The sequence below is a fragment of the Aulonocara stuartgranti genome, assembly GCF_965226115.1.
Source record: "Aulonocara stuartgranti genome assembly, chromosome: 19".
NCBI lineage: Eukaryota > Metazoa > Chordata > Actinopteri > Cichliformes > Cichlidae > Aulonocara > Aulonocara stuartgranti.
In genome coordinates this window covers 22,704,563-22,730,754 of record NC_138955.1, presented here as the reverse complement: position 1 = coordinate 22,730,754, position 26,192 = coordinate 22,704,563, and the positions used below count along the sequence as shown (strand labels likewise).

The 26,192-nt window shown below is 40.2% G+C and overlaps 4 protein-coding genes and 1 long non-coding RNA gene across 9 annotated transcripts in view; 2 read left to right on the top strand and 3 right to left on the bottom strand.

Annotated features, from left to right (window-relative positions):
* The window catches only part of loxl3b (lysyl oxidase-like 3b), a 32,204-nt gene extending 30,952 nt beyond the window's left edge, over window positions 1-1,252 (top strand). For all 3 annotated transcript variants that reach the window (XM_082515647.1, XM_082515648.1, XM_082515649.1), the window contains 2 exons: window positions 272-383; window positions 490-1,252. In XM_082515647.1, the coding sequence (XP_082371773.1) occupies window positions 272-383; window positions 490-563 (186 nt within the window). In that variant the 3' untranslated portion in view covers window positions 564-1,252. The remainder of the gene's footprint in view (window positions 1-271; window positions 384-489) is intronic.
* A 2,621-nt stretch (window positions 1,253-3,873) lies between these two features.
* On the bottom strand, window positions 3,874-5,606 carry mrps26 (mitochondrial ribosomal protein S26). Its single transcript, XM_082515663.1, has 4 exons — window positions 5,215-5,606; window positions 4,796-4,942; window positions 4,559-4,682; window positions 3,874-4,473 (listed from the first exon to the last, which is right to left on the bottom strand). The coding sequence occupies exons 1-4, from the start codon at window positions 5,433-5,435 to the stop codon at window positions 4,342-4,344; spliced, it is 624 nt and encodes a 207-aa protein (XP_082371789.1). The 5' UTR covers window positions 5,436-5,606; the 3' UTR covers window positions 3,874-4,341.
* A 53-nt stretch (window positions 5,607-5,659) lies between these two features.
* LOC309695194 overlaps window positions 5,660-26,192 on the top strand; it is a 32,623-nt gene continuing 12,090 nt past the window's right edge. Inside the window, exons 1-4 of one of the 3 annotated variants that reach the window (XR_014273057.1) lie at window positions 5,660-5,858; window positions 9,729-9,931; window positions 10,362-10,515; window positions 15,075-15,964. This is a non-coding gene — a long non-coding RNA (uncharacterized lncRNA). Of the gene's footprint in view, window positions 5,859-9,728; window positions 9,932-10,361; window positions 10,516-12,907; window positions 12,994-15,074; window positions 15,965-26,192 lie in introns of those variants that run through there. The other 2 variants (XR_014273058.1, XR_014273056.1) reach the window with 2 other exon arrangements.
* On the bottom strand, window positions 10,527-15,087 carry neff2 (neuronal intermediate filament family member 2). Its single transcript, XM_082515658.1, has 3 exons — window positions 12,869-15,087; window positions 12,276-12,400; window positions 10,527-12,120 (listed from the first exon to the last, which is right to left on the bottom strand). The coding sequence occupies exons 1-3, from the start codon at window positions 13,874-13,876 to the stop codon at window positions 12,060-12,062; spliced, it is 1,194 nt and encodes a 397-aa protein (XP_082371784.1). The 5' UTR covers window positions 13,877-15,087; the 3' UTR covers window positions 10,527-12,059.
* LOC309696153 (nanos homolog 1-like) lies at window positions 16,989-18,806 on the bottom strand. The gene has a single exon (XM_082517281.1). The coding sequence runs from the start codon at window positions 18,643-18,645 to the stop codon at window positions 17,959-17,961; it is 687 nt and encodes a 228-aa protein (XP_082373407.1). The 5' UTR covers window positions 18,646-18,806; the 3' UTR covers window positions 16,989-17,958.

Below are 26,192 nucleotides of genomic sequence, written 5' to 3'. Positions count from 1 at the left end.
TAACACCTACAGGGCAGATTAAGAAAGTTGATCTCCATAGTTTTCTTTTTTTATTTCTTTGAAAGTCCTGTTTTCAGGTCCAGGGAATAAAGTACAGCTTCATCGCTCTTTTTGTATGGGGAACTCTTCTCTTTAACTTCTCTTATACTCAATTCTGCATATATTCTGCATTTTCGTGTGCTTAGTATACTTAGTTTTGGGTCACACAGCTTGTCTGACCATAAAACCAACAGAGTAGGAATAGTTTATCTAATACTTCTCCTCTGTTCAGGTTGTAATCAATCCAAACTATGAAGTGGCTGAGAGCGACTTCACCAACAACGCCATGAAGTGCAACTGCAAGTACGACGGACATCGGATCTGGTTCCACAACTGCCACATTGGTAAGCAGTGGAAAGCAGTGAGACTACCAGATAATGATAATGATAATAAAATGTACTCTTATTGGCATCTCTGACCACCTTTACTGATTATTTGATCTCCCTGCAGGGGATGCATTGAGCGAGGAGGCAGAGAGGAGATTTGAGAAATATCCCGGACAGCTGAATAACAAGATTTCTTAATCGCCAGTAACTTCCCAGCAACTTAGAAACCAAAGCGGGAATAAAGATACACCTCACTAACTCAGAAAGAAAGACACAAACCTTTTGTCTTCAGGTGCTAAAACGGATCCCCGCCACATATCTCTAGATTTGTAGTCACTGAAGCAGCGAGCGTGTGCTCTACGTGTGAATTATTTTACTTGAATATTCAAGTGGTAATTTTTCGTGTAGTCTGAGGTGAGTGCGTGCTATATTTTTACTGCAAATTAAAATTTTATAAAGTCAGTGAGACAGTCTCCTGTGTATGATCGACCTTTTATATTCTGTTCTGTTTATGAGTTATGACTGGGTTTTTTACATTTTTTTAAATCACCATAAAGAGAAAAGCTTCAATGTTTTGCAGATATATATATATACAGAGATGCTTTTAAACCGCTTGTTTAAGTAATAACATCTGCCTTTGTGTTTACAGTATTTTGTGAATGTATTTATTGCCAACATGGAGGCACTAAAGAATCATTCTGGGTCAACAGCAGTATTTGGACCAGTTTGAGGCCATCGTTAGCTTTAGTGCACACACGTACTTTAATAATCTTTGAGAGATTAATGGGCAAAGGCCAAAGAAAGCTACAGTTACAGTTAGATTTGTTGTATTTACTCTGATGTAATCACGTCTGCTGCACCAAATAAAACAGAGAAAAACCTCCTGAGACTCGTTTGACCGGGAATGATTCACTGCAACAATACTGAAGCTGTAAAGCAGCTGTTTTCAGTGCCTGTAAACACAGTCTGCTACAGATATACCAGCCACACCGGTGGAAAAAAAGCAGCATACTTTGGTGTTACAAAAAAAATGGTCTCTGGTATTGTATCATGCTGGTATTTTACTTTTCCCGCAATTATTTTGTGGTCATGTGGACCACTGCTCCAACGGTATGCTCCAACAGAACAATAGCACTTTTGTTTTGGTTCCTCGCACTGAGCCAGCAGCTGACTGCACAAATCCAACAATGACCTACTGCAGCAGTAAAGAGTCAGATTATGGTCAAAGATCATTTTGATTTAAAGTATGATAGATATATGAGTTTTTCAAAAGATGATCTGTTAACCTAAGCCTATTTTATAAAGACAGGCAGGAATCCTCCAACCCATCTGGCAGATAGACAAAGAGGTCTACAGGGCTGATTGCTCAGTTAAATTAAAAGAAAATCAGGTGGGCTGACTAAGACAGAGCTCTCAAACCAGTTGTCAGCTGTGTGCTTCTAAGCCCAGAGTTCAAATCAATCCACTGTTAATCTCAGTCTTCACTGCCCGCGGTGGAACAATCCCATTAACCTCCCTTACTAATCACATCAACCGTGTGCGCAACATTGCAGCGGCTCAGCAGCAGAGCTGGTATGCACCTGTTTGTAAGATCTGAATGTGATTATTAATCACTTAATTGTGTCTATAGTGTAAGAAAACACACAAAAAAAAGGCCATCGCAGCTTCCTAACACTTTGAAATTGCTTAATAACAGAAATGTTTAATGTACAGTGATACATAATATATGAAACAAAAATGTACGGGATCCACTGAAGAAGGTGGAACCATAGAAAGTTTCTGCTTACATATTAGAGCAGGTTAATATGTATGATATCATGGAAACGTGGTTTAAAAATGAAGCTATTTGGGAATAACAGGATAAATGCAGAATTTCCTAATCATTTTGTGCACTCTATCAATGCAGCATGAGGACCAAAAATGAAAAGAAATAACAAGGAAAATCCTCCAGGTTTACTAAACAATAAAGGAACACTCTGTGTTTATATGTAATGTTATTGGTGGCCTTTTCTTGCTTCAGCTGCTGCTGGCTGCTTGGGTTTCTCTTGAGGTTTTTGCCTGTCATCATCATCTCATCAGCCTGCACACCTGGCCTAACAGAAGAGGATTACGCCGCTTCAGCAGAGCGGTGTCACACACATAAGCTGGCTAATGTTCTACTGAGTAATCAGACAGGCCCATGCAGAGAGATGGGCGCCACCCAGAGGGCTGCAGCTAAAAGTGCATCCACTCCAAGTGGATGCCTCAATCTCTTTCCCCCCTCTAAGGTTTACTAGGGTAGCTCTACATCATTCACAGTTCAAACTAATCCTTATTGGAGCAGCCCCTCGGTCTGTCATCTATCTGAAACAAGCCATACTAGCTCATCTCTCTCTTTAAGGGTAAACAGCAGGTGGGTGAGGCTGCTGTGTTTGAGAAGAGAGGATATGGACTCTCACTGACATCACAAGGAGCCAAAAGCAGGAAAAAGGAAGCTGAAAAGCTGAAAGGGAGCCTTTAAAAAGAAGCCTGAAGCCTGAGCGTCACTGGGGATACTTTTACACACCTCCCCATCTGAAAATTTGTTCAGATTTAACATTTAGAGGTGGGACTCGCCAGATACCTCACAATATATTATTGCAAATTTCAACATTTTGCAATATGCTGAGTATTGCAATAAATATATTATGATTTATCACCTTAATTTCAACTTTAAATTATGTCCTCGGTTAAATTTAGTCAGAATCTGTTTTATCCAGTGACATAACGTTATCTCACTTCAGTTTTGGGGGGTTTATTTTGGATGGCAAATAAGATTGTCACCAAAACTGCCATGAATGTTGTTGTAAGATGGAATCAAGCTTCTATTGGCAAACAATTTGGCAATTACATGCAATCTGTTTGTGATAGTAAAGCAAATAACTGTGAAAAATTATCGAAAATCCAATATTTTTGATGTCTGCATAGACAGAAATTCACATGTAACGATTACTTTTCCACTCAGCAACCTTCCTCTTGTATAGGAACATAACCAGAATACAATCAGCTGGTAGCCAGTTGAGTCGAAACCCCTGGAGTTGCTGTCACTGACAGAGGCTCAGTCGGATCGTGAACAAACATTTAGTCACCGCAAGCCACTAATGTATTCATTTATAGTTTGTGTAGCTACATGGAAGCTGCTGTCCTATTTTTACTTGTGCGACTGAGCTTTACTTTTGAGCCGATTTAATCTAAGTTCTCTCAGGTAACATTATCTCAGAATGGCGGTACATGGGATGAGACCTCTTGCTCAGTGTTACCAGAGGATGCATGCATGTATATAATACGACTCAATATCCTACTCAGCATGCAGAATGCACCATTGTTGAGTCGTGCTAATTATTTCACTGGACTATAATCCCTGACACAGGAAATGTAGAGCTAACATTGAACCTCAGATTGTACTTGCACAGATCGGGGTTTTGAACCTTTAGGGAGAGACCCGCCTAAGTTTTGTGCATATTGAAATCAGATTAAATTTCATGTGCAATCAAGGTAAGAAAATGCATTTTAATACCATGGTTCAACATAAAGACCAGTTATCATCATGAAGTCAATATAAACAGATCCTGACCATGTAGGTGTGTAATGGTCCTTAGCCTCCAAAATGAAGCAGAAAAATGAAGTCCCGTTCTTCAGCAGCCGTTTCAATGCTGTTTACATTAATTTACCCTAAAACTCATGACAAATGCCAGCAATGATTACATGTTGTGGTGACGCATGACTTAAATAAGGGACCATATGAAGCAGACACATGGGGAAAATAAAGGCTGTGTGACCTTGAGGTGAAACTACTAGGTCCAGCTGTGAGCGGATGATGCCACGCCGGAAATGTTTTTAAAAGAAGATTTTTTTTCCAGCTTAAAGGTGTTGAAATGCTCCTCCAGAGGGAGTTGGATCACTGAACTGCCGGATTAGTCCGGACCACAACAGAGTCATGTCTGTGCATCCAGTCGTTTCACTGCAGGACTGTCTGTTTGATGACTTTCCCTTCTTTGTTAACGGCAAAGTTGTAATTCTTTGGATTGTCCAGTGCCTCCTCGATTCGTTGATCCAAGTTCTCCGTGGTGATGAAGTTCTTTACTTCCTCCTGAAAGAAAATGAAAGTTTTGTCAGTTTATCACTATGTTCCCTTTGCTCTACTTGCATAGTTTGGATGCAGAAACAACCCCTACCTGCAGCTGCAAAATCTCCCTCTCTTTTTCTTTGATGAATTCTTGCTGTTCCTGTTCCCGCTGAATGGCAGCTTCAATCTTCTTGCGCTCAGCTTCCTCTGCTTCTTTCTGGACCCTCAGAATTCTGAAATGATTTCCCCCCCCAAAAAACATCACTTTTAGAATGAGACAGTTTCCATTCTGCAAGTGGAAGAAAGACACAAAGAGTGTATTCATGTCATCATCTTTTCTGCTCACCTGGCTTTCAGCATGCGCAGGTTCTCCTCGTTGTTCCAGCCCATCAGGGCTCGGTGCTCCTCCGCCTCCTGCCTCGCCCTCTCCTCCGCCTGGGAGCCCGTCTCCTCCTCGTACTTCTTTCGTAGCACCTCCTCCTTAAACTCCAAACTGACACACATAAAGAAAACTAAATACTCCAATCACACTGTCTTTACTCCAAATCTTAAAGTACACCAAGCATGTATCGTTTCATGTTTCTGAGACACTCTTAGTCACAGATTTGTGTGTAAGAGGTTCGAGAAATTGTTTACGAAGTCGTGTTCGAGTTCAGCTTTTTTAAAGCAACACAGAATATCTTTAAGACTGACGGGGAGCTCACTAAGTTGGAGTGACTATTTGTCACGGGAAACTGATTTTGACATACTGTCGTTTAAACGTACCGGAGCGCCCTCATGATCAGCTTGTATTCCGTGTATCTCTCTTTGAGAACTACCATCTCCACCGGATCGACGGGGGGAGGCACTTTGATTCGCCCTTCTTTGGACTTGGCTACCGGGTCGGTGCGAGACTTTCGGCCCCGGACAGCTTCCACGAGCACGGCACTCCTGGGCGCTAAGAGCCGCGCCACCTGCACGCTCCTCCCGCCGATTACCTGGAACATGTCAGCGTCTAAATATGGGAACAGGTGCCGATTCCTAGATGCTAAATGTAACGCTTAATGAGAGCATTTGAGTTTGAAATCTGCGGTCTAGGTTAACATTAGGGAACAAATGTTATCGACCTAACACGGCAGCCATTTTGCTGCCCTCTGACCAGCGGAAGTGATTAGCAACGAACGAGCTGCGCATGCTTGACTGCCTCCTGCAGGTTAGCAAAGGTTAGTTAGGTACAGAATAAGCTATCAATAGTTATCAAGATAACAAACTAGGTTAAACAGCGTAATACACGCTGTTTTCTAAATATATTAAACGTGAGACACAAGAGTAAAGCCATTTCTACGAAAAATATTTTATATTATTTTATTGATATCTCTCGGATTGACATTTTCAGTGGGATAATAATTTCACGTTTGTGGAGTATTTCAGTTCAGTTCAGTTCAGTTCATTTTTATTTCAAACATTTCAAACATGTGCCTTCACAATCATTACAAAATATCATTCCATTATTTGTTTGAAAAGGAGTAGGCTGAAGTATTTACTTATTTGTCCCTACCCCCTCAAGTTTTACCTCTCATTCATTTAATTTTTTTTGTCTTAAATTAAACAAACAACATATGAAACATATAAACATATGAAGTAAAACAAAACATAACATACATAAATCAAAAACAAGAAATTAGCAAGCCCCACCACAGTATAGTTTCTTTCATATGAAAAATACAGAATGTGTATATTTGCAGATACACAAGTTATGGAAAAACAACAAACCAAAACAAAACAAAAAACAAAAAAACAACCAAAAAAGAACCGCAACACCATTACCAGCAACATTACCGTCCTGGGTTAACCCCGTTTTCTTCATTCTTATACTTATTTAAAATTAGGTTTTTATATTTTACTTTAAACTGTTTTATGTTTTGACTGTCTTTTATTTCTTCTGTTAGACTGTTCCATAATTTAACTCCTGCAATTGAGATTGACATAGTTCTTAAAGTTGTTCTAGCACTTTGTATTTTTAAATTCCATTTCCCTCTTAAGTTATACCCACCTTCTCTTTCTATGAACAATTTACAGATTTCTTTGGGAAGCAATTTATTTCTGACTTTATACATTATTTGCGCTGTTTTAAGCTTCACCAAGTCTTGGAATTTAATAGCTTGCATTTTGACAAAGAGTGCATTTGTATGGTCCCTGTACCCTACATTATTTATTAATCTAATGGCCCTTTTCTGTATTATAGTTATTGTTTGTGTGTTACTTTTGTATGTGTTTCCCCAGACCTCTACACAGTAGCTCATATATGGCAGTAGTAAAGCACAGTATAAAATGTGCAGTGCTTTCTGATCCAACATATGCTTTGCTTTTCCCAGGACGGCAATGCCCCGTGCCAATTTCCCCCGAACATAAGTAATGTGTGGCTTCCAACAGAGCTTGTGGTCAATGATCACCCCAAGAAATTTTATTTCATTTACTCTTTCTAAATATACATTGTCAACACATATTTCTACTTCGATGTTTTTCTTTTGGTTTCCAAACAACATAAATTTGGTTTTATCGAGATTCAATGATAATTTATTTATATCAAACCACTTCTTTAATATCGTTAATTCCTGTGTGATCATTTCCAAAACCTGTGGCAATTCCCCACCTGCACACAGTATATTTGTGTCATCTGCAAATATTACAAACTTTAAAATCTCCGATACTCTGCAGATATCATTTAAGTACATAATAAACATTTTTGGACCCAGTACTGAACCTTGAGGTACTCCACAAGCTATATCCATCAAATTAGATTTATATTCATTTATTTGTACATATTGTTGCCTATTCCCTACATAGCTTTTTAACCATTCCAAAACCACTCCCCTAAACCCGTACTTTTCCAGTTTTTTTAATAGAATTTCATGATTAACAGTATCAAACGCCTTCTTTAGATCTAAGAAAACTCCAAGCGCATACCTCTTATTATCCATACATTCCGTTATCTTTTCCATTAAATCTATCAGTGCCAAAGCTGTTGATCTGTTGTTTCTGAACCCATACTGACTATCTGTCATTAATTCATATTTTTCCACAAAACTATCAAATCTTTTTATGAAGAGTTTTTCCAGTATCTTAGAGAACTGGGAGAGTATTGACACTGGTCTATAGTTTGTAAAATTATGTCTTTCACTGGTTTTGTAAATGGGAATAACTTTAGCAACTTTCATTTTTTGTGGAAAAACTCCTTTTTGAAACGACAAGTTGAATATATATTTTAATGGTTTTACGATACCATCAATAACTGTCTTTACCGTTACCATATCAATATCATTCCAGTCTGTACTGGTTTTGTTCTTAAGTCCTCTAACCATGTCATAAATCTCTTTCTCTTCCACTGCTCTTAAAAACATTGAGCTACTATTCCTTTCAATATTTTCACCAGTGTCCCTTTCTATTCCATCAACCTTTATTTCTTCTGCCAGTTTTGGCCCTATGTTTACGAAGAATTCATTAAAGCCATTTACTATCTCCTCCATGTTATTAATACTTCTTGTCCCTTCTATAAAGTACCCAGGGTAATCATTATTCCTTGATTCATTTTTGATTATTCTGTTTAATACATTCCAGATATCTCTTGTGTTATCTTTATTGTGTTCTAACCTTTTAATGTAATACTCTCTTTTACAGGATCTCATTATATTAGTTAATTTATTTTTGTAAGTTTTATACTTCATTTCAGTTTCTATTGTTCTCTTTTTTATGAATTCTCGATATAAGGTATTCTTTTTTTTGCTGGCATTTTGTAGTCCTTTTGTCATCCATGGTCTTCCTGCATAGTTGTGTTTCCTATTGATTTCAATTACTGGGCAGTTTTTATCAAGTAATGTGTTAAATGTTCTTAAAAATCCTTCGTAAGCTTTATTAACTTCTGTTTGTTCATATACAATATTCCAATCTTGCTTTAAAAGTTCATTTCTAAGACAATTTAAGGTCTTCTCTGTTCTTATTCTTTTGTAAATAATCTTATGTCCATCGTTGTTCACTTTATAATGGCAATTATACGATGCAAAGACTGGTAAATGGTCACTTATATCATTGATTAACAGCCCACTTTTTATCTTTCCTTCTATTATATTTGTAAATATATTATCTAATAGAGTTGCACAATGAGATGTTATTCTGGTCGGTCTTGTTATCAGTGGAAATAAACCTATGCTGTACATGGAATCAATAAATTCTTCTGTACTCTTATTATGATTTGGATTCAATAAGTCAATATTAAAGTCCCCACAAATAAACATTCTTTTCTGATTTATATTTGTAAATAAGTCCTCCATATTATCCTTAAATATCTCAATCTTAGATCCTGGTGTTCTATATATACAACTGACAATTAGGTTTTTCCTTTTTTCTATAATTATTTCCACTGATAAACATTCCATCACTCCATCAATAACAGTTGTCATTCTTCCCATTCTTTTGTACTTTAGGTTTTTATCAATGTAAAGTGCCACCCCACCTCCTTTCTTGTTGATCCTGTCTACATGAAGGAATTCATATCCATTTATTTTAAAGTCTTCTTCTTTTCCAGGAGTTATCCAGGTCTCCGATATGGCTATCACATTGAATGGCTGTTCAAACTGTGTTATGTAGTCTTTGATGGATTGAAAGTTTGCATATAAGCTTCGACTATTAAAGTGAACCATTGTTATACCCTGTTCTACCTTGAATTCCTTTTTAAGTTGCTCATTTGTATAATAATTGCATTCATTTGTCTTATTGTTAAAGAAATTACAATCAGGATCTATGTTGCTGTCATACATCAATGTCTTATTTTCAATATCTATATGAGTTGTTAGTTGAAAATTGTCAGACATCTGCGTTGGTTGTGCACTTGGACGGTCACATCATATTTAGCACTGCTTTGCATTTATCGGTTATATTTTTCTAGTTCCGTCATCTCTTTGATGACTAGAACCTTAGCCTGCTCTGGTGTTCCATTTAACTTAATGAATATTTTACAGTCTGACGTCCAAGTTGACTGTATTTTCTTCTGTTTTCTTAATATTCTTGCTTGTCTTGCAATGTCTGCATTTTTCTTGATTAGGTGTTCATTTAAATAAACATTTGTACCTTTTAGCTTTCTTCCTTGCTTGAGCAGTTCTTTTTTCTGTTTTCTATTAACAAAACGAATGATAATGGCAGGTATTTGATTTTTTCTCGGAAGAGGATGGCATCCCTCAATATTTTTACTGTCCATTTCTATACCTTTGCTTTTAAAGAAGGCCATTACCTGCTCTTCCAAAGAGCGTAAGAATTGTGAATAATTATAAGTCAGAGGGGGTGTCAAATGGACAAAAAGGGTCCAGTCCTGCCCGTGGATAGCTTTGTGGAAAATGTGGAACTTTCAGAGGAGGAGGCCATTTATGGTGAACCTTAAACTGTATTTTAAATTTTTGGTTTTAGTGTTTTTACTGAAGAAGAGATAACTTATGACCTGTCATACACCAGAGTAAGTAGACTTCTGGATGAAGGTTAATTACAGGAAAATTAGTTTTTCTGTTCGTGGTATTCATTTTAATAACAGAAACGTTCCTTCCTGTTCACTATTTACAATAAAAATTCCTAGTTGTTAAAAAGTAATGGAATTGTTTCTGTGAATTCACAAATAATTGTCCTACATTTCTTTATTTCCTTTAAAGTGTGAACCCAGCTGACATGTTCCTTTAATTTACTGCAGGAAGTATTATTGAAATTACACCTTTAAAAAGATCTGAGAGATTAAATGTGTAGTTAAGCTTCTTTACATTGAAAGAAACAAATTTTGATGTGTATTTTGAAAGCTTTTTAGGCAATAGCTTCATTAGTTCAGCCCACTTAAGAGGAAATATAGCTGTATGTATACATTTGTTGTCTTCGTGATTCTTCTTCTTTCTTTCAAGGTTGAGCAGCTTGACGCCTGATGTCAGACCGGTGACTGATGATCCTGCTGAGGCAATATATCAACACATTACAGGTAGAGACGCCTTACCAGCAGCATGGAATGATGGGAAATGGTGCAGTGCCGCTGTGTGTCGGTCGGTGACATTGAGCGCTGTAAGTAAAAAGAAACTGTGTGGGAATGCAATCTTAAACAGCAAAATGGCACCATTGTTACTGTTATATGGGATTTTCAAGTAGGATATTTACAGCAGCCTTAAACACAAATAAAAAAAACAAACCTGGTCTCAGGTATCAAATGGTAGTTGCAATTATTTTATCATTCCTGCACATTTTATTTTCTAATTTCCCAGAATGTCTTTAATATTTGACAAAACCCCAAATATGATTGAATGAGACATTATTTTGGACACATTTGTGTTACTAAGGAATGATGTTGAGCTTTGTAAATTGGTGATTAAAAGTTTTTTTACCTTTAATATGTATTTTGGACATTAGAAGGTGTCATTCAACTGCTAATGCCTAACAGGTAAGTTTATTAACTTGCATCTGGAGCTAAAATTAGGCTGCATTGATGTCAGGGTGTGTGCTTTAGCTTTTTGTCTCCTAAACATCTTTAAAGGTGTGAAATGAAACTAAAAAATATGACACATGCTGCAGGTGAGTTATATGTTTATTCAGCTTGTTGCCGGCTGTTACAGGTACACCAGTTACAGGTGCAGACTTTGTATTACTTTCACAGATGTAAAGCACCACATAGATCTACGATCAGCAGACAAACAACAAGGAGCTCCTGCAGTTATCTTTTGGCTTCACTGGTTAGCTGGGAATGAACTTACAGGACAAAACAAATCTAGTGTAGTTAGACTCAAAGACACAGTACGTGATCATAAGGTGGAACCAGTAACAATTAGTCTTCTGCAGCATTTAAATGTCCAGATTGGTTTTTGCTGAAAAGTAGGAAGGCCCAAATTCACTCTGATTTGTTGCTTACAGCTTTTGTGTAGACGTCAATGCAGAGGAGGACAAACTAAAAAGGACACAAATGACTCGATAACATAATGAAAAGAAAATTTTAAGGTTACTGGTTCACTGACTACTAATACAACTACTACTACTACAAAACCAGGGATGCAGGACATTCATTGATTGGAAGAGTTCCTTGAGGAAAATCAGCTCAAACACATATAAAATCCAAGCACTGAGAGTTATAGGTTGGGTTTTTTACATCCTCGTTAACAAACAATTGGTCAGGTGTTTGCACAACGAGGGTTCGGAAAGGTCAGATGGTTTACTCTACTGTTGTCTTGAATGTCATACGTGTCTGACTGAGAGGAACTCCACCAAAACAACGCTGCTGTCCAACGCAGACGTGTAACTAATGCAGTGCAGCCACTCTGCCCTTCGCAGTTTGCCTTCTACTTGATGTGTAGTGTCAGAATGTGTGTAGAAGAAGGGGGACTTCTGGTGGACCTCTTGTTTAGCACAAGGGCACAGCGGTCTTGAGAAAGGTGAGCTTTGATTTGTAGTTTGGGATTTTTTGGGTAAAGATGAAATAAATTTTGCAGGGAAAGCGAAGGGAAGAGCATGAAAGAGGGAGAGAGGTCATGTTAGGGAGGAATTCTCAGGATGTTCAGCTTAAAGATGAACGGGTAAGAAGATATACTCGATTTATGCCAGGGTCGGTGGCATTTAGGGTTTTAATTTAGAGCAGGAAGGGAAGGGTACGCCAGACGAATCTCCTCCCCCTCCAGGAGTTTCCTGTGAAAGTAAAGGAAAACAGATTGTTTGCTGTTTATGTCTTTATATATAGCTGAAGTAAGACAAATTAAGATAAAGTAAGAAAAAAGATCATGAAACTTTACTGAAAACAAACACTGTCGGTGTAGATGAGCAGGAAGAAGGGTGTGTGTCACCTGTATGCTGCTATTTCAATGTCAAGGGCCATCTTCACATTGAGAAGGTCTTGGTACTCTCTCAGGTAGCGCGCCATCTCCTGCTTAGCTTCAGCAATATTGCGCTCCAGCTCACTTATCCTCATCTGTAAAAGTAAAAAACCACTTCAGCTCAGTTTAAGTGTCACAGTTAGCAACAGTCTGCTTCAAGCAGGGCAATGGTAAGCGAGAGTAGCTGCTTTGGTGTGCTCTCCCAGTTTGTTTCGACTTTAACTTTGCAGACGTTCACCTGCACTGTGAGCCTGTCATTATTTCCTGCTGTGCAGTAGAGCACAGGGAGGGTTAGCTGCTGCAGAGAATATATCTACATGTCATCCTGTAGATGAAAGAAACATCATTTCTTCTTGCTGCTTTCTGAGCTTCCTTTTTAGCTGTGCTGGTTAACCATGTAAACACCACCTTTTCAGTTCTCTGCAGCACTATTTCAGAAGAAAGACTCTAAAAATAGCCAAAGGAAGAAGGCTGTAAGTCTGAAAATAAAATGCATGTTGGAGAATAAGGCTGAGCTCCATTCTCCCTATGCAGGCTCTAATTTCCCTGGTTCTTTGCCTCACCTGGTACTTTTCCACCTCCTTCGCCTGTGTTTCTTCCAGATCTTCCAGTTGCTTATTCAGGGAGTCGATGACATTCCGGAGTGCCTCGATCTCCGAGGAGCGGGACTGGAGCAGTCTCCGGTACTCCATGGTCTCCTCCCGGATGGCGTGCACGGCCTCGTTGTTTTTGCTGGCCATCTCTGCCACGCTTGCAAACTTGCTCTGGTACCACTCCTCGGCGGCCTGCATGTTCTTGTGCGCCAGCCGCTCGTACTGAGCCCTGATGTCTCGCAGCGCGGTGGACAGATCAGGCCGGGACACCTCCATGTCTATGCTGATGTTGGCCACCTGCAGCTGGGCCTGCAGCTCTGCTTGCTCCTCTGCAAAGACTTTCTTCAGGAACACCATCTCATCGCACAGGGAGGCCACAGTGGCTTCTGCATCACAGTTGTAGACCACGGCCCTGCTCGCCTCCTCTTTGGCCCTCTGCAGGGCCTCCTCGGCATCCATGCGCCGCTGTGCCTCCTCCTCATAGCGCTCCTTCATCTGCTCATACACATCGCGCAGGTAGTCCTTCTCTGCCTCCATCCTCATCTTCTCCCCATTCTCTGAGTCAATCATGGCCCTCAAACTCCGTGCCTCACCTTCATAGAGCGCCTGCAGACGGGACGGATCGTTCTGCCGCCTCTTCAGCGCATCTAGTTCAGCCAGTAGGGCTCGGTTCTGCAGCTCGAGGTGCCTCACCTTCTCAATGTAGGTGGCGAATCGATCATTCAGGTCCACAAGCTGTGCCCTCTCCTGGGAGCGCAGGCCCAGCAGCTCTGTGTTTAGAGAGCTGGCTTGAGCCAGGTTCATCCTCTGAGATCCATCTGGAAAGGAAGAGGAGGAGGTCCTTAGGATCCTCTTACCAGATGGAGGAGCTCGTGAAGAAGGGTAGAGAGATGAAGACACGGAGGATTTGGTGGTGGTTCGGGAGCCTTTGTAGCTGTCCCAAGGGCGGCGGGTGGAGAAGAAGGAATCGTAGCTCATGATGAAGTTTTGTTGTGGATTTTTTTGTTTGTTTGTTTAAGAAAAGGAAATGTATGTTTCAGAAGGTTTTTTTTTTATGTCCCCCTTGTTCTGCACACCATCGGTGTGGATGAGTGAGCGCTTTTGCACTGCACCAGTTCAGTGATGCTGCAGATCCTGAGCTTTTATAGAGTCACGTTGCTCCCCCCCTCCAACACAGAGAAACATCAGCGCTGTCAGCATTCACCAGGCCAATAGCAGGCTGCTGCAGTGAAGCGAGAGCAGCTTGGTTTGGAGATTCACTTTCAGCCACAGCAGGCAGTGAATGTGCAGTAGGGCAGATTTTTATTTAATGTGCTCCAAAATAGCATTGAAATCAATCATTGTTATCCCTCTATAAATTCCCAAAGGTGGTATTTTACTTTATACGCTCAGCACAGGCTCAATTGCATTATCAAGCAGGGTACTTGCTTAGATTAAATATAAAAGAAACCTGGGATAGAACATATGAAAATGACTTGAAACAAAGACTTCTCCCCAACCCAGTCAGAGAAAATCAATAGTACTAGTAATAGAGAGAATAAGGGCATATACCATAAGGAACAGACAGTTATTTAAAGCATTTAATGCTCCAGGGAACAATATTTAATAATTACTACAGAGATGAATACATAGATGACATCAGATGGATTTGTGGTGGACGTGTACTACATTTAAAAAAATAATAATAATAGGAACTGAACACATGGTTCATTGTTGGTTATTGCTTTTTGAGGTATTTAACAAACAATTACTTATTCACGTTTCCTCTAGATTGTCGTCTTTCTTAACTGCCATCTGTGCTGCTGCTGTGAAAGATCTTTGTAGATATACACCCTCCTACAATTACCCTTATACTACTTTTATTTCCAGAGTGTCTGTAGACATATCTGTTTGATCTAATTAATGCAAACTGATGAGTCAGGGATGTTCTTCAGCTGTCCTGACTCTGACAGTGTGTGTGGGAGACACCACTGAAGAAGAAAGTGCTACAGTATCTGTATGTGCTGACACACAGAAACCCTCCGGCTGTTTAACACTCAGAGATGAGTCAGAGTTTATGCCTAATCAGCCTTAGTATTTACTTAAAAAGAGGCATCAGGCTGATCTAGCGAATGGTTACAATTCCTGCTCATGTTTATTGGCCATTAAAGAAAACACTTTACTCTGTTTTTCACAGCAAATGTTTCTACAGATGTCAGCAAGGTCTGCAAAACATTTAAAAAAAGACAACTCTGTTACAACTTTGAGAATCCATCCAGCATCCTGTGAAAGGCAAGATACTCACAAAACATTTTGAGAATGAAGTGCCATGCTTTATTGCTTATATTAAAGGGTTTTTTTTATTAGGCGGGAAAACTATTTTTTTTTTGGTGCTTTTATGAGTATTTTAAACGTCACATTTTAACTTAAACCTTAAAAAACACTGATAAGCTACACGGTGCCACTAGGTGGCAGCATTCGGCCTTTATACCGCATGGAAGTAACATTATTGGTAACGTTGTAGTTTACTGTAGTCCCCAATAGAGGCTATTGGATTGTTGTTTTACATATTTCTGTGTGAAATGCATAAGTGTTATTATATTAGAGAGAAGCAAAATGTGTTAAATTTCTAAGTCTCTGCTGTGGTCAGTGCGTTAGCTCAATTCAAATTGATTTGTAAAAACAACATTATATATCAAAAATGTTACTGCCAATATCTTTCATAAAATATGTGACAGTTATTACAGAAATCTATAGACTTTTACTGCACAAGTTTTATTTAGGAGTTTCTGCCAAATACCAGCTGTAATTCTTTGCAATGAAAATGCTCTCGGCTAAAAGGGTCTGTGAATAATCCTGAACAAAATATAGTCTTGATTTAGAAGAAAACATAAGGCTTTAAAATGTAAACCATTTAATAACAGACTCCTTATGCTGCTTTTGTTTCCGTGTCCTGTCATGTCTCACTGAGATGTTTGAACACAGCCATTAATGATATTATATAATTCAGTTGTCACAACAACAGTCGCCTCTAAGTGTTTTTGTAAGTTAAAGAGCTAGAAAGAAGAAAACATAATAATCAAACGAGCAAGCACCTGGCAACAGTGGGAAGGAAAATCTCTTATTTAACAGGAAGACACCTCAAGCAGAACCAGGCTCAGGGACGTCCAACCATCTGCCGTGACCAGTGGAGGGTGAAGTGATATTATCTGCTTCCTCAACCATGACATGATATCACATGCGCCCCCCCTGAAAGATTTTTTGGGAAATCTTTCATGGTTCAGGTGTGGAAGGGTGAATTCCATATTTAAAGTACCATATTCACTTAAGCAATAAAGACCAGTCCTAGAGTGCATTCCTCCACACCACACATGAACTTAGATCCAGTCCTTATTCAGTAGGATATCTGGATCCAGATGAGCTGGGAATATTTTCTTGAGAACATCAAGAGAACGTCTTTCAGTTTTTTGGGTTTTTTTAATTTAATGTATTTGTGACGATATTACATGTACATATAAGATAATATATGATTTTACCTCATCTCATGACGATAATAAATCCCTTAAAAAATTCCTGGATCAAAACTTGAAACTCCGATTTTATTTTTTATTTTATTCTTTTGTTTTTTGTTTCTTTTACAAATTCTATGAATAAAAAGATGCTTAGGCAGAAAACTGAGCCGGTCACATGACCTACTTGGCGGATGTGAAAACAATAACATACTCATCTGAATGAAGATTTTAGGGGGTTTCTGTAATAAGATCAGCGCTTAAAAAATGTTATCAACCAGAGCGGACTTTAAAAGAGACACATAGACCCTAAATTTAAAAAATAAAAAGAGAAAGAATGACTTAAAGTTTTGTCTAAAGACGTTTTTAGTGATATCTGCATTCAAGCGTTCAAGGCTTTGAGCACTAGGTGGCGCAGTTGCACTGCATGTCAGTGTGGCAGCTGTAGATGGTTCCAGATGAAATAGTTTTGTGAATAAATGTATTTCCCCACTTACCTTTGACAGCATACGCTCAACTTAAGATGCTGTCATCACCTGCTGCAGGCTCTGCCTACAGCTACCATAATCATGATCGTGTCAGCGAGTCTCGTACAGTCAAAGAAATCTGCAAATCCCATGTTTATTCAGAGGTCATTTACAGCGAATATATTTCCCAGTGGTACATAAGGTAAAAATAAGTACATAAAACATTTTAGTTGACAGATAGACTTTGGAATGTCAGGCTTTTCATTGCTAAAATCGTTTGTACGTTTACAAGAATTGCAGGTGCACATTTCCACGTTTAAAGAAACAAAACAAAAACAAGTCAGTGTGTGTACTTGAACTATATGACAGAAATGAAAGTCAGATCTCACCTCCAGTGTTTTACATTCACTTGAAATGTGTAAGATACCTATTTACACGAAATCACATAAAGAATATCAGACATGAGCGACGTATAAACTACAGAAATTTACCTTTAGGCTAAGTTGCAATACAAAAAGTGTATTCCTTTGGTAGAAAACATAGATCTCAAGGAAGGGAGAAAAAACATGTGCAGGACATAAAGAAGTAGATCTTGCATCTCTTGCACGGCCTGTCACACTTCTTACATCCATGGGGCCAATGGGTTGTGGGACTAAACATTCACCTCATATCAGGAGTGCTGCATATTCATTTATGTTGGCAAGAGCAGCCCGCTGACTGCTGGGCTGTTTGCACTGGCACTGCGTTACTTGAAACACAGCAACTTCTGATTATAGCATGAAGGCGATCATTCACAGGTCGATCTGTACAGTACTTTGGTTCATTTTTTTAATCACCAAGTCTTTAAAGAGTGCTGGGGGTTATATTACGCGCAGTGCGTCCAAGTGTAAACTATGTGCCCACAGTTACAGTATAGACAGAAACATTGGAAATGAAGCTGTTACATGTACAAAAAGAAAAAAAAAAGAATAGAAATCGTATTTCTTCAGATCGTTTCTTTCTTTTTCCAGACTTGTCTTGTGCGTCAAATGGAGCGATTTTACTGCCACAGACATTAGTAATTTCAGACAGTGCCACTCAAACGTCATTAACTTCATCTGCTCGCTCAGAAGATTTTCAGCCGTTTGCCAATCGCTCTGCCCCCCTTTGCCACTCTCTGGCTCGGCTGGTCTTTAGAAAGCGGGCAGTACTTGATGGTGTGCGCATTGTCACCGTTGGCACTGCAGAGGGGGCAGGTGTACGCCCGGAGGATGGGGCAAAGCACTCTGCCGTCCACTGTCTTCAGGATATGGGTGCCGTAAACTTCCTCTGGTGCGCCGTTATTCCGACAGAAGACGCACACTTTGGGCTCCGGTTTGCCCCTCTGAGCCTGTTTGCGTCTTCGGTCCATGGCGAGCAGGTCGAAGCCAGAGAAGCTTCCCTTGTACGAGGGGGTATCTCTGTCCCCCAGCTGCGAATCACTAGCGAGGTGTTCGTATGGCCTGAGAAGCGAGATGCGCTCTTTGAGATCATAGATAGAGATTGGCGGGGAGCTCGGGGCCGCGCAGTAGCAGTCCAAGGGTCCGTCGTTGGTGTCCCTGCCGTGCCCAATTACGCAGGAGCAAACCGGGGAATCGTCCTCCAGTCCCAAAGTCGCTTTAAGAGACTCGGTTATAGAGTTAGGGCTGAAGGGCGGACTGTTGATCTTATTTTTGGCGACAAGTGTCGACAGCCCGAGGTAGTCGTTCCAAAAATTAAAGGTGTAATCATAAGGAGACCGCGCGTCCAGGTAACCGCGGTCTAAGAAATCCATCCTGTCAGAGCCGCACAGTTTAACGTCCACACTAGTGAATAGGCGTTTTGGATTGGATGGCTGTCAGCATGAGGATCCAGTGGAGGGTTCCTCTCTCTGCTCCTGCTGGGTCTACTTTGCAGAACATTGAGCATGCAGGCGCTGTTAAGTTGCCCAGAATAAAACACGGGGGCGTGGTTTGGTTCAAGTTGATTTTCTCTGTGGCCCCATAGGAGGGTCTACAGAGCAGGGAGTGACTGAGCTAGGAAATCATTTCCCCTCCCATAATATGACGATTAGCACCGAAATCTCTTTGTGTTAAAAGAAAGTAAGCTACCCTGTTGGTTGGGTTTGAAAGAAATCAGCTGTTACTCTGTTGAACTCAAGATGTGACTGGTTTTATGACATATTGTCAATTTACTTTCCCCCTTTTGCTTTTTAGTATAGATAGATAGATAGATAGATAGATAGATAGATAGATAGATAGATAGATAGATAGATAGATAGATAGATAGATAGATAGATAGATCAGAGTGGATTTGACCTGTCTTCCAGTGTATTTTTTGTTTCCACAACTTTTTCTAAGCTGCTTTTTAAAATTTTACGTGATAGAGGGTCAAAGGAGTTCTTAAAAAGTCATTCTGCTCTGCAGAATTCTGTATCATCCTCCCGATGGTAACAGTTCACACCGAGAGTACAGATTGTGGTTCTAAACAGTGTGAATGATCTTTCTGACCAAAGATTTACAGTGCAGCCTGGTGAAGTTGTTATCCATGCAGATATTGTGATATTTGTCAAACTGGATTTGTGTAGTTGGTTGGTTTTTAATAACAGTGCTGCTCAGACCAGCATCATATTTAACCCTTGTGTTGTCCTCGGGTCAGAAATGACCCCTAGGTGAATGGCAAACAAATATATGGGAATCCCGAGGGCAACACAAGAGTCATAAGAATAATCTCGCCTTGTTTGTGTCACACCAATCGACAAACCGCCTTACATTTGAATGATACATGCTTATATTTTCATTCTTAAAGACTCAATTCAGCACAGCAGACTTGACTTATTTTCTCAGATTTGTCTCCACAGCCACAGAATCGTGGCAGGAGGGTTGAATTTTCCATCTGCGCTCTATTGCACTTTTGATGACATTAAATAAGATATTTGTTTAGCTTCTTTTTTAATCTTCATCTTGTGAATCGAGGCTTGTTAATATCAATATAACATAGCCTGAAAAGCAAAAGTCACAAAGATGCCAAAACTGTCACAAGGTGTCACAAGTAGGAACTCTTTGATTTAGGGAGGGAGGGAGGTCACAAGCCCTGAACAATAGATTATGATGTGTCTTAAAGAATAGGTCATATTAGACTTTGTCCTACCATATCTCATACTGGAATCACATTATGAATGAGTCTTATAACCAATATGGATAGAGGAATCGCTACAGCAACCAAAACCTCTTTTGTGCATATGGGCATATGGGAATTGATCTAATGCTTGTTCCTTAGACTAAAAGTCCCAAAAGTTTGTTTTTTGCAATGCCTTATACAACTTTAATGACAATAACTTTCTAGTTTGAATGAGTTGGGGATACATCAGTAGCTGAAGAGACAAAAAATCAAAGAGTGCCACATAGTGGAACTAGGAAAATTCAAAAAGTGTAGGACATAGTCATGTAACGCCTCAAGAAGCAGTGACCTTTAAGTGCGCACACACAAAAAACATCTTGTGCTTGACCACTGTAGCAGATTCCATCCTTCACCGATGATGAACCTGTCACTTCTGCATGAAGCTGCACATGTTCTGCTTCCCCTGAGCCCACGGCTTGGTGCTCACAACCAGTCCTCCTCTGCTCCATTGTCTCGTCCCTGTAGCAGGCCGTTTAACTTCATTAATATGCATTAAAAAGGAGTGTGCCACATCTGTGTGTGTGTGTGTGTGTGCACGCGTGTGTGTGTGTGTCAGTCAAAGCCCTGTAAGGAGGGCGCCCAAAAAAAGAGCTTGATAACTGGCCCGACTGCTGGGACAATGACAGTGTTACTATTTTTGTCACACCCTCAAGTGAAATATTAAGGACAGTGAAAATTGAGACAGAAGTCATTTGCATGTCTTATATTTTCAAATTGGAGCTCAGATTAATTTTCTGACTGTGGTTTTCATTGATGAAATAAAACCCGTAACGGTCTGCTGCAGATTAAGACTTAGTCTGTGGATATGATTCTGCGATTCGTTTACAGGAAAACAGAAACGGCGTCGTTTTGTAAGCCACTTTGGTGCGCCTTATAAATGTGCTTGTTTATAGGTTCATGTTCAGCCGCTGGGTATATATATTGTGGAATAAGACCTGTATTTGGGTCACAAAAGGGGGGGGGGGGTGAGTTTCATTCTAAATCATGCCAAAATCTTCAAGAAAATATGCGTGCATCCAAAATTTGCACGGGCCTATAAATCCTGGGAAGGCTTCTTTTAAAAGCGATTACATTCGCTGCTGCTGCAAAAGTTTCCAGTGAGTGTAAGACGGCGCAAAAGCATGAAGAAAATCATGTTAGCGAGACAGTTTCTTGTATGTGAGAATAAATTATCATCAGAATACACCACATGGTCTCTTTTCAAGGTCACCTCCAGCTCTGCATGCACAAAGGAAATCATGAGAGAGCATTTAAAAGATGAATGGCTGCCATATCACAATGGATAAATTGCGCGGGGGCCAATATGACATGTGGCTCTGCTGCTTTGGGCCTACCCTTTATTATTCTTAATGCAAAACGTGTTTGGCAGCAACAAAGGAAGTATTGATAATGAATATGAAATTTATTTATTTTTACATTAGAAGATTTAATTTCAGACTCACACTATAGCAGGGCAACAGCAGAAAGGTTTCTGGCATGAGAGGAGAATAGGCAAGTTCATTTATAAAAAGCCTTTTAAAAGACAGGTCAGCTCACAGGTGCTTCACACAATAAAGCAGTAAAGAAGAGAAATGTTTGATTAGTTAGTAAGTCATGGTGCAGTTAACTGCATCCATTTTCTTAGCTTAAGCTTACGGGGCTGCCAGAATCTATCCCAGCTGTCATGGGGCCAACACAGAAAGTGAGACAAGCACACACACTCACATCCAAACCTACGGCCAGTTTGAAATCACCAATTAACCACAGAGCATGTCTTTTACTGTGGGAGGAAGCAGCTTCACTAGCAGGCACAGTGAAGCCATGCAAACCCCACACAGCAAGACAAAAGAAAACAAGGTGGCTCTTATTGTGGATTTAAATGTTACGTCTTTAAGAGAAGCTAACATATTTTAAATCACTGGTAGTCATCTACTGCAGCTTTAATATAGTTGCAGCCCAGTGCTGGTCTGCTCTCTGAAAGATGGAATAAACCTACGGTACTTGATTTATGTTTTTTGGAACGTGAGTGTAAAGTGTAACGTCAGAGCAGAAGTAATACGATCAAACGCTATCGTCACCTCTGATATATCCTATCGTATTAACGAACATTGTGCACATGTGATTTTCTTACATTCAATATGCTCCTAAGGAAAACACAAAGGGGCGTTGCCTTTGTTACTGCTATATTTTGCGTTTAAATGGACGTCATTGATAAGAAATATGCTGTGGTAAATTACTAGGTTTCAATGTGTCATTTACATTTTAAGCAATAAGAGTCACTTGAAAACAATGAATGATAAGCTTAAACTGGTAACTGGCCAAGATAACAATAAGTAATCACTACTTCCATTGTAGCCAACCAGCAGTAACAAATGTTGCTTTGTTCACATAAAATATGGCCATTGTTTAACTGTGTTTACTTCACAGCCCTGTCTGGCCTCCACACAGGCTCATTGCGGAGTGCGAGCCACAGCTAGTGTTTTTTCTTCTTTGTTTTACACAGATAAAGCTACAATAAATGCAGGGACTCTGGCTTGCAATGGGTTAAAAAAAATCTTCATGCATAAATACGGCTCCAGAGTGAGATGATGGTACCCAGAGGCCTCCCAGGCAGCTCTGTCTGCTCTACAGCCGAGGCAGAGATGGGCAGCCGCTGCATCCCCATTCATCACTGTCAAGTTGAATAGAAAATTAACAAATCCGTTAATTAAAAGACCTCTCTAGACTCTAGTGTGTTTGTGTGTGTGTGTGTGTGTGTGTGTGAATCTTGTGCCAGCTGCACTGCTTCATTGTGCAAGCTACAGCAGCCTGGCACAAGAGACACACACAACACTCCCTTCAATGCTAACATACACATGCACACAAACACCCACCGCTCCTGCCGACCCCTGCCATTCCTGCCGCTGCATTAATTACATAAACTGCATAATGTGGCCAGCCTGAGCTTCATTTCATTCCCAATCTCTGTCTGTCCCCAGACACAGACTAGGGTAGGGAATCAGTTGGGGCTTTGATCCCTGACCTCTGCCTCCTCTCGTGGGAATATAAGCCTGCGCCCCTAACGGTCATCCATCTGCACACACCCCCAAGACCCCCAGCTCCTAGATTCAGCCCAACCCCAGACACGTGTCAATGTCACCAGCAGCAATAGGGAGCGCTAAACAAGCCAAGGTCAGCCTGAAATTAGGGGGTGTCTTTCGCCCTGTCAAGTGCTTTGTCACGACCACCAACTCGCTGAATGCCGCCTGCTATTACTTACCCCAAGACTCCACCCATTCCCCTCAACAGCACGCATTCACGCATTCACACACATGTACTTAATACCCTCTCAACATGGCTGAAGTGGTATGACTGAAAGCACTGTTCATCTGCATGTACACCTTGAGATTGGTGGACATTTTTTTTTATTTAAAGCTGATTCCACGATACACTTTTTAAAATCCATTCCTTAAAATTGAGAGCTGGACTAATTAATCAGCAGTTCCATGTATTGTGTTTTAAAATTAACGATATCTCTGGCATACACCTCAAACCTACGACGGTTCCACCTTATCCCAATGGAGTTTGGCAGTTTCTTTGTTTTATATACAGATATTGCAAAATGATTCATTGATAAATTATAAAACAGTCAGCAGATCAGCAAATTTTCTTCTTTTTTTACTTTACACATCTTCAAAGAAAGGCTGGGATTATTGCTAATTCCAGGTCATTTCTGTAGATGGCCGCCTCTTTCTGAGCCTGGTTCTGCTGGAGTTTTCTTCCTATTAAAGGGGACTTTTTCCTTCCCACTGACGCCAAAGTGCTTGCTCATAGGGGGGGGGGGGGGGGGGTCATATGATTGTTAGGTTTTTCTCTGTATGTATCATTGTTGGGTCTACCTTACAATATAAAGCACCTTGTTGTTGGGATTTGACGGTGTATAAATGAACTGAATTGAAATTGAATTGAAATTAAGGGTTTGTTTGGCAACAAATCATAGCTTGCTTAACCCTATTGTGTAGCCTACAGTTGGCTAATTTTGTCTGACCAAAAGCCAAAAGTGTGTTACTATGTCACCACATAAAAAACAAAGGCAGATGAAGTAAAAACAACAATATGATATAAAATGGCAGATGAAGCTTTTTCATTTTGTGCCTGCTTTGCAAAGTACCTTCCATGATGGGGCGATGGTGGCTCAAGAGTTGGCAGTTTGTCTTGTAATCAGAAGGTTGCCAGTTCGAGCCCTGGCTTGGACAGTCTCGGTTGTTGTGTCCTTGGGCAAGACACTTCACCAGTTGCTTACTGGTGGTGGTCAGAGGGCAAGGTGGCGCCAGTGTCTGGCAGCCTCTGTCGGTGTGCCCCAGGGCAGCTGTGTTTGCCATCACCTGTATGTGAATGTAGTGTAAAGTGCTTTGGGGTCCATAGGGACTAAGTAAAGTGCTATACAAATACAGGCCATTTACCATTTTAAAGTTGCCTAAATATATATATAAATAAAAATAAATAAATAAATAAGGGACCATTGCTGAGGTCACTGGCTGTAACTAAACATGACACCACAAGGAGAGCAGAGGAAGAGAAGAAGGGACGTTGTGGGGCATGGATCAGAAACTTGTTTAACTCACCCAAATCTGCAGATTAGAGCGGGAAGTGGTCAAAGGGCTTAGAGTGTATCGGTACAATGGGGCAGAGGGGATTAGAAGTGGATTCACTGAGCCCCTGCGATGCCCTTCATCTCTGAGGGTCCAGCCAGAGCACCTTTGTTGGGTTAACTAACGGCACTTCCATGGACGCAGTAAGCAGGCCAATCCCTTTTTAATGATGCAGGGAAAATTCCATTGGCCCTGATTTTCACAATGCATTCGAGAGCCACCATTGTCCCACACATCGTGTCAAGCTTTTAAACTGTGCAGCCAGGCGAGTGGGCTGCGTGGTGATTGAAGTCCGTTTGTAGCGTTTTAGCCAGGCTAGAAAGAGCCTCCGCTAAAACAATGCTGATATTTACATCTATTTTATGGTTGGAGCATAATGCCTGGGCTTTAATTGCCATTGTGGCCACCGATGCTTTAAATAAATGCAGCCGTCTTGAGTTTAATGGTTTGTAACAAAGCACTATAAGATGGTGAGACTGTAAAGGTAAAAGGTTTAATATCCTGTGGTTCCAGTGCTGTGGAGATTGAAGTCTTAGTAATGAATTTCTCAGTTGCAGAGGTGATCTGCAGAGAAATTGTCAGCGCAATTGACCTAAAACTTAAAAAGTAGCTGCACAGATATTGGTTTCACACTTTTCTCATAGATTAATTTTCAGAAAAAGCTTTTAAAACAGTCATGATAATAAAAAAATGAATAACTGATGCCTCAGAAAGAGTTGAACTAGAGTCAATAATAAGTCTTGTCTGTGTTGCACTTTCCTTGCTGATGATGGTTGACACCTAAGTGTTTACACACCAATCTGCATTTAATCATTAATTATTATTAATCTCTGTCTCTCTTCCATGGCATGTGTTTTGCCCTGTTTCCCTCACCTCACCCCCAACCGGTCACAGAGATAACAGATAACTGCCCCCTGTTTTTTCCCCACTGTCGCCAAGTGCTTGGTCACAAGGGGTGGTCTGATTGTTGAGGTTTTCAAGGGTCTTTACCTTACAGTACAAAGCACTTGAGGTAACTCATGTTGTGGGTGGTGTTATATAAATTAAACTGAAAAATTGAATTGAATTGGTGTACTGGCCAGTGGCAAAAGCAGTTGGTTAGCCAAGTCTATCATTTTGGTTCAGGCTAGAAACCCTCAGGAGCTTTTGCATAGCTTAACGTGAAATTTCATACAAACTTTCATCATAGTCTGCAGCGTATTGCTGTTAATATGATAGCAATTTCCCTACCTAGGACAACTAGCAGGTCAGAGTTTTCCTTTACCAGTTTCAAAATCTTGACATATGGTGAACACAGACTGTTTCAAGCTGCCCACTCAGTGTAGTGAACTGACAGCTGGGGGGTGATATACAAAACTATTTCAGGCATTTAGCGCTATCATTCTGTTTAGCTAGTCCAGTATTTTGGTGATATTCCCATTACATCTGGAAGCTAACTGATTAAGCACATAAATTTGGTTACACCGCTAACAATGCCATATGCATGCATCTACAGTGTAAAGTAAAAGTGAGTTCAGTGCACTGTGTATGAAGTTGTGAGATTATCTGCTTA

Coding starts and splice junctions, on each gene's coding strand:
- neff2 (XM_082515658.1), bottom strand. CDS start 13,876: ATGAGCTACGATTCCTTCTTCTCCACCCGCCGCCCTTGGGACAGCTAC. Junction 12,401..12,868: donor AGGAGGTGGAAAAGTACCAG/GTGAGGCAAAGA, acceptor TTACTTTTACAG/ATGAGGATAAGTGAGCTGGA. Junction 12,121..12,275: donor ATTGAAATAGCAGCATACAG/GTGACACACACC, acceptor TTACTTTCACAG/GAAACTCCTGGAGGGGGAGG.
- LOC309696153 (XM_082517281.1), bottom strand. CDS start 18,645: ATGGATTTCTTAGACCGCGGTTACCTGGACGCGCGGTCTCCTTATGAT.
- mrps26 (XM_082515663.1), bottom strand. CDS start 5,435: ATGTTCCAGGTAATCGGCGGGAGGAGCGTGCAGGTGGCGCGGCTCTTA. Junction 4,943..5,214: donor CTGATCATGAGGGCGCTCCG/GTACGTTTAAAC, acceptor TATGTGTGTCAG/TTTGGAGTTTAAGGAGGAGG. Junction 4,683..4,795: donor CTGCGCATGCTGAAAGCCAG/GTGAGCAGAAAA, acceptor AAATCATTTCAG/AATTCTGAGGGTCCAGAAAG.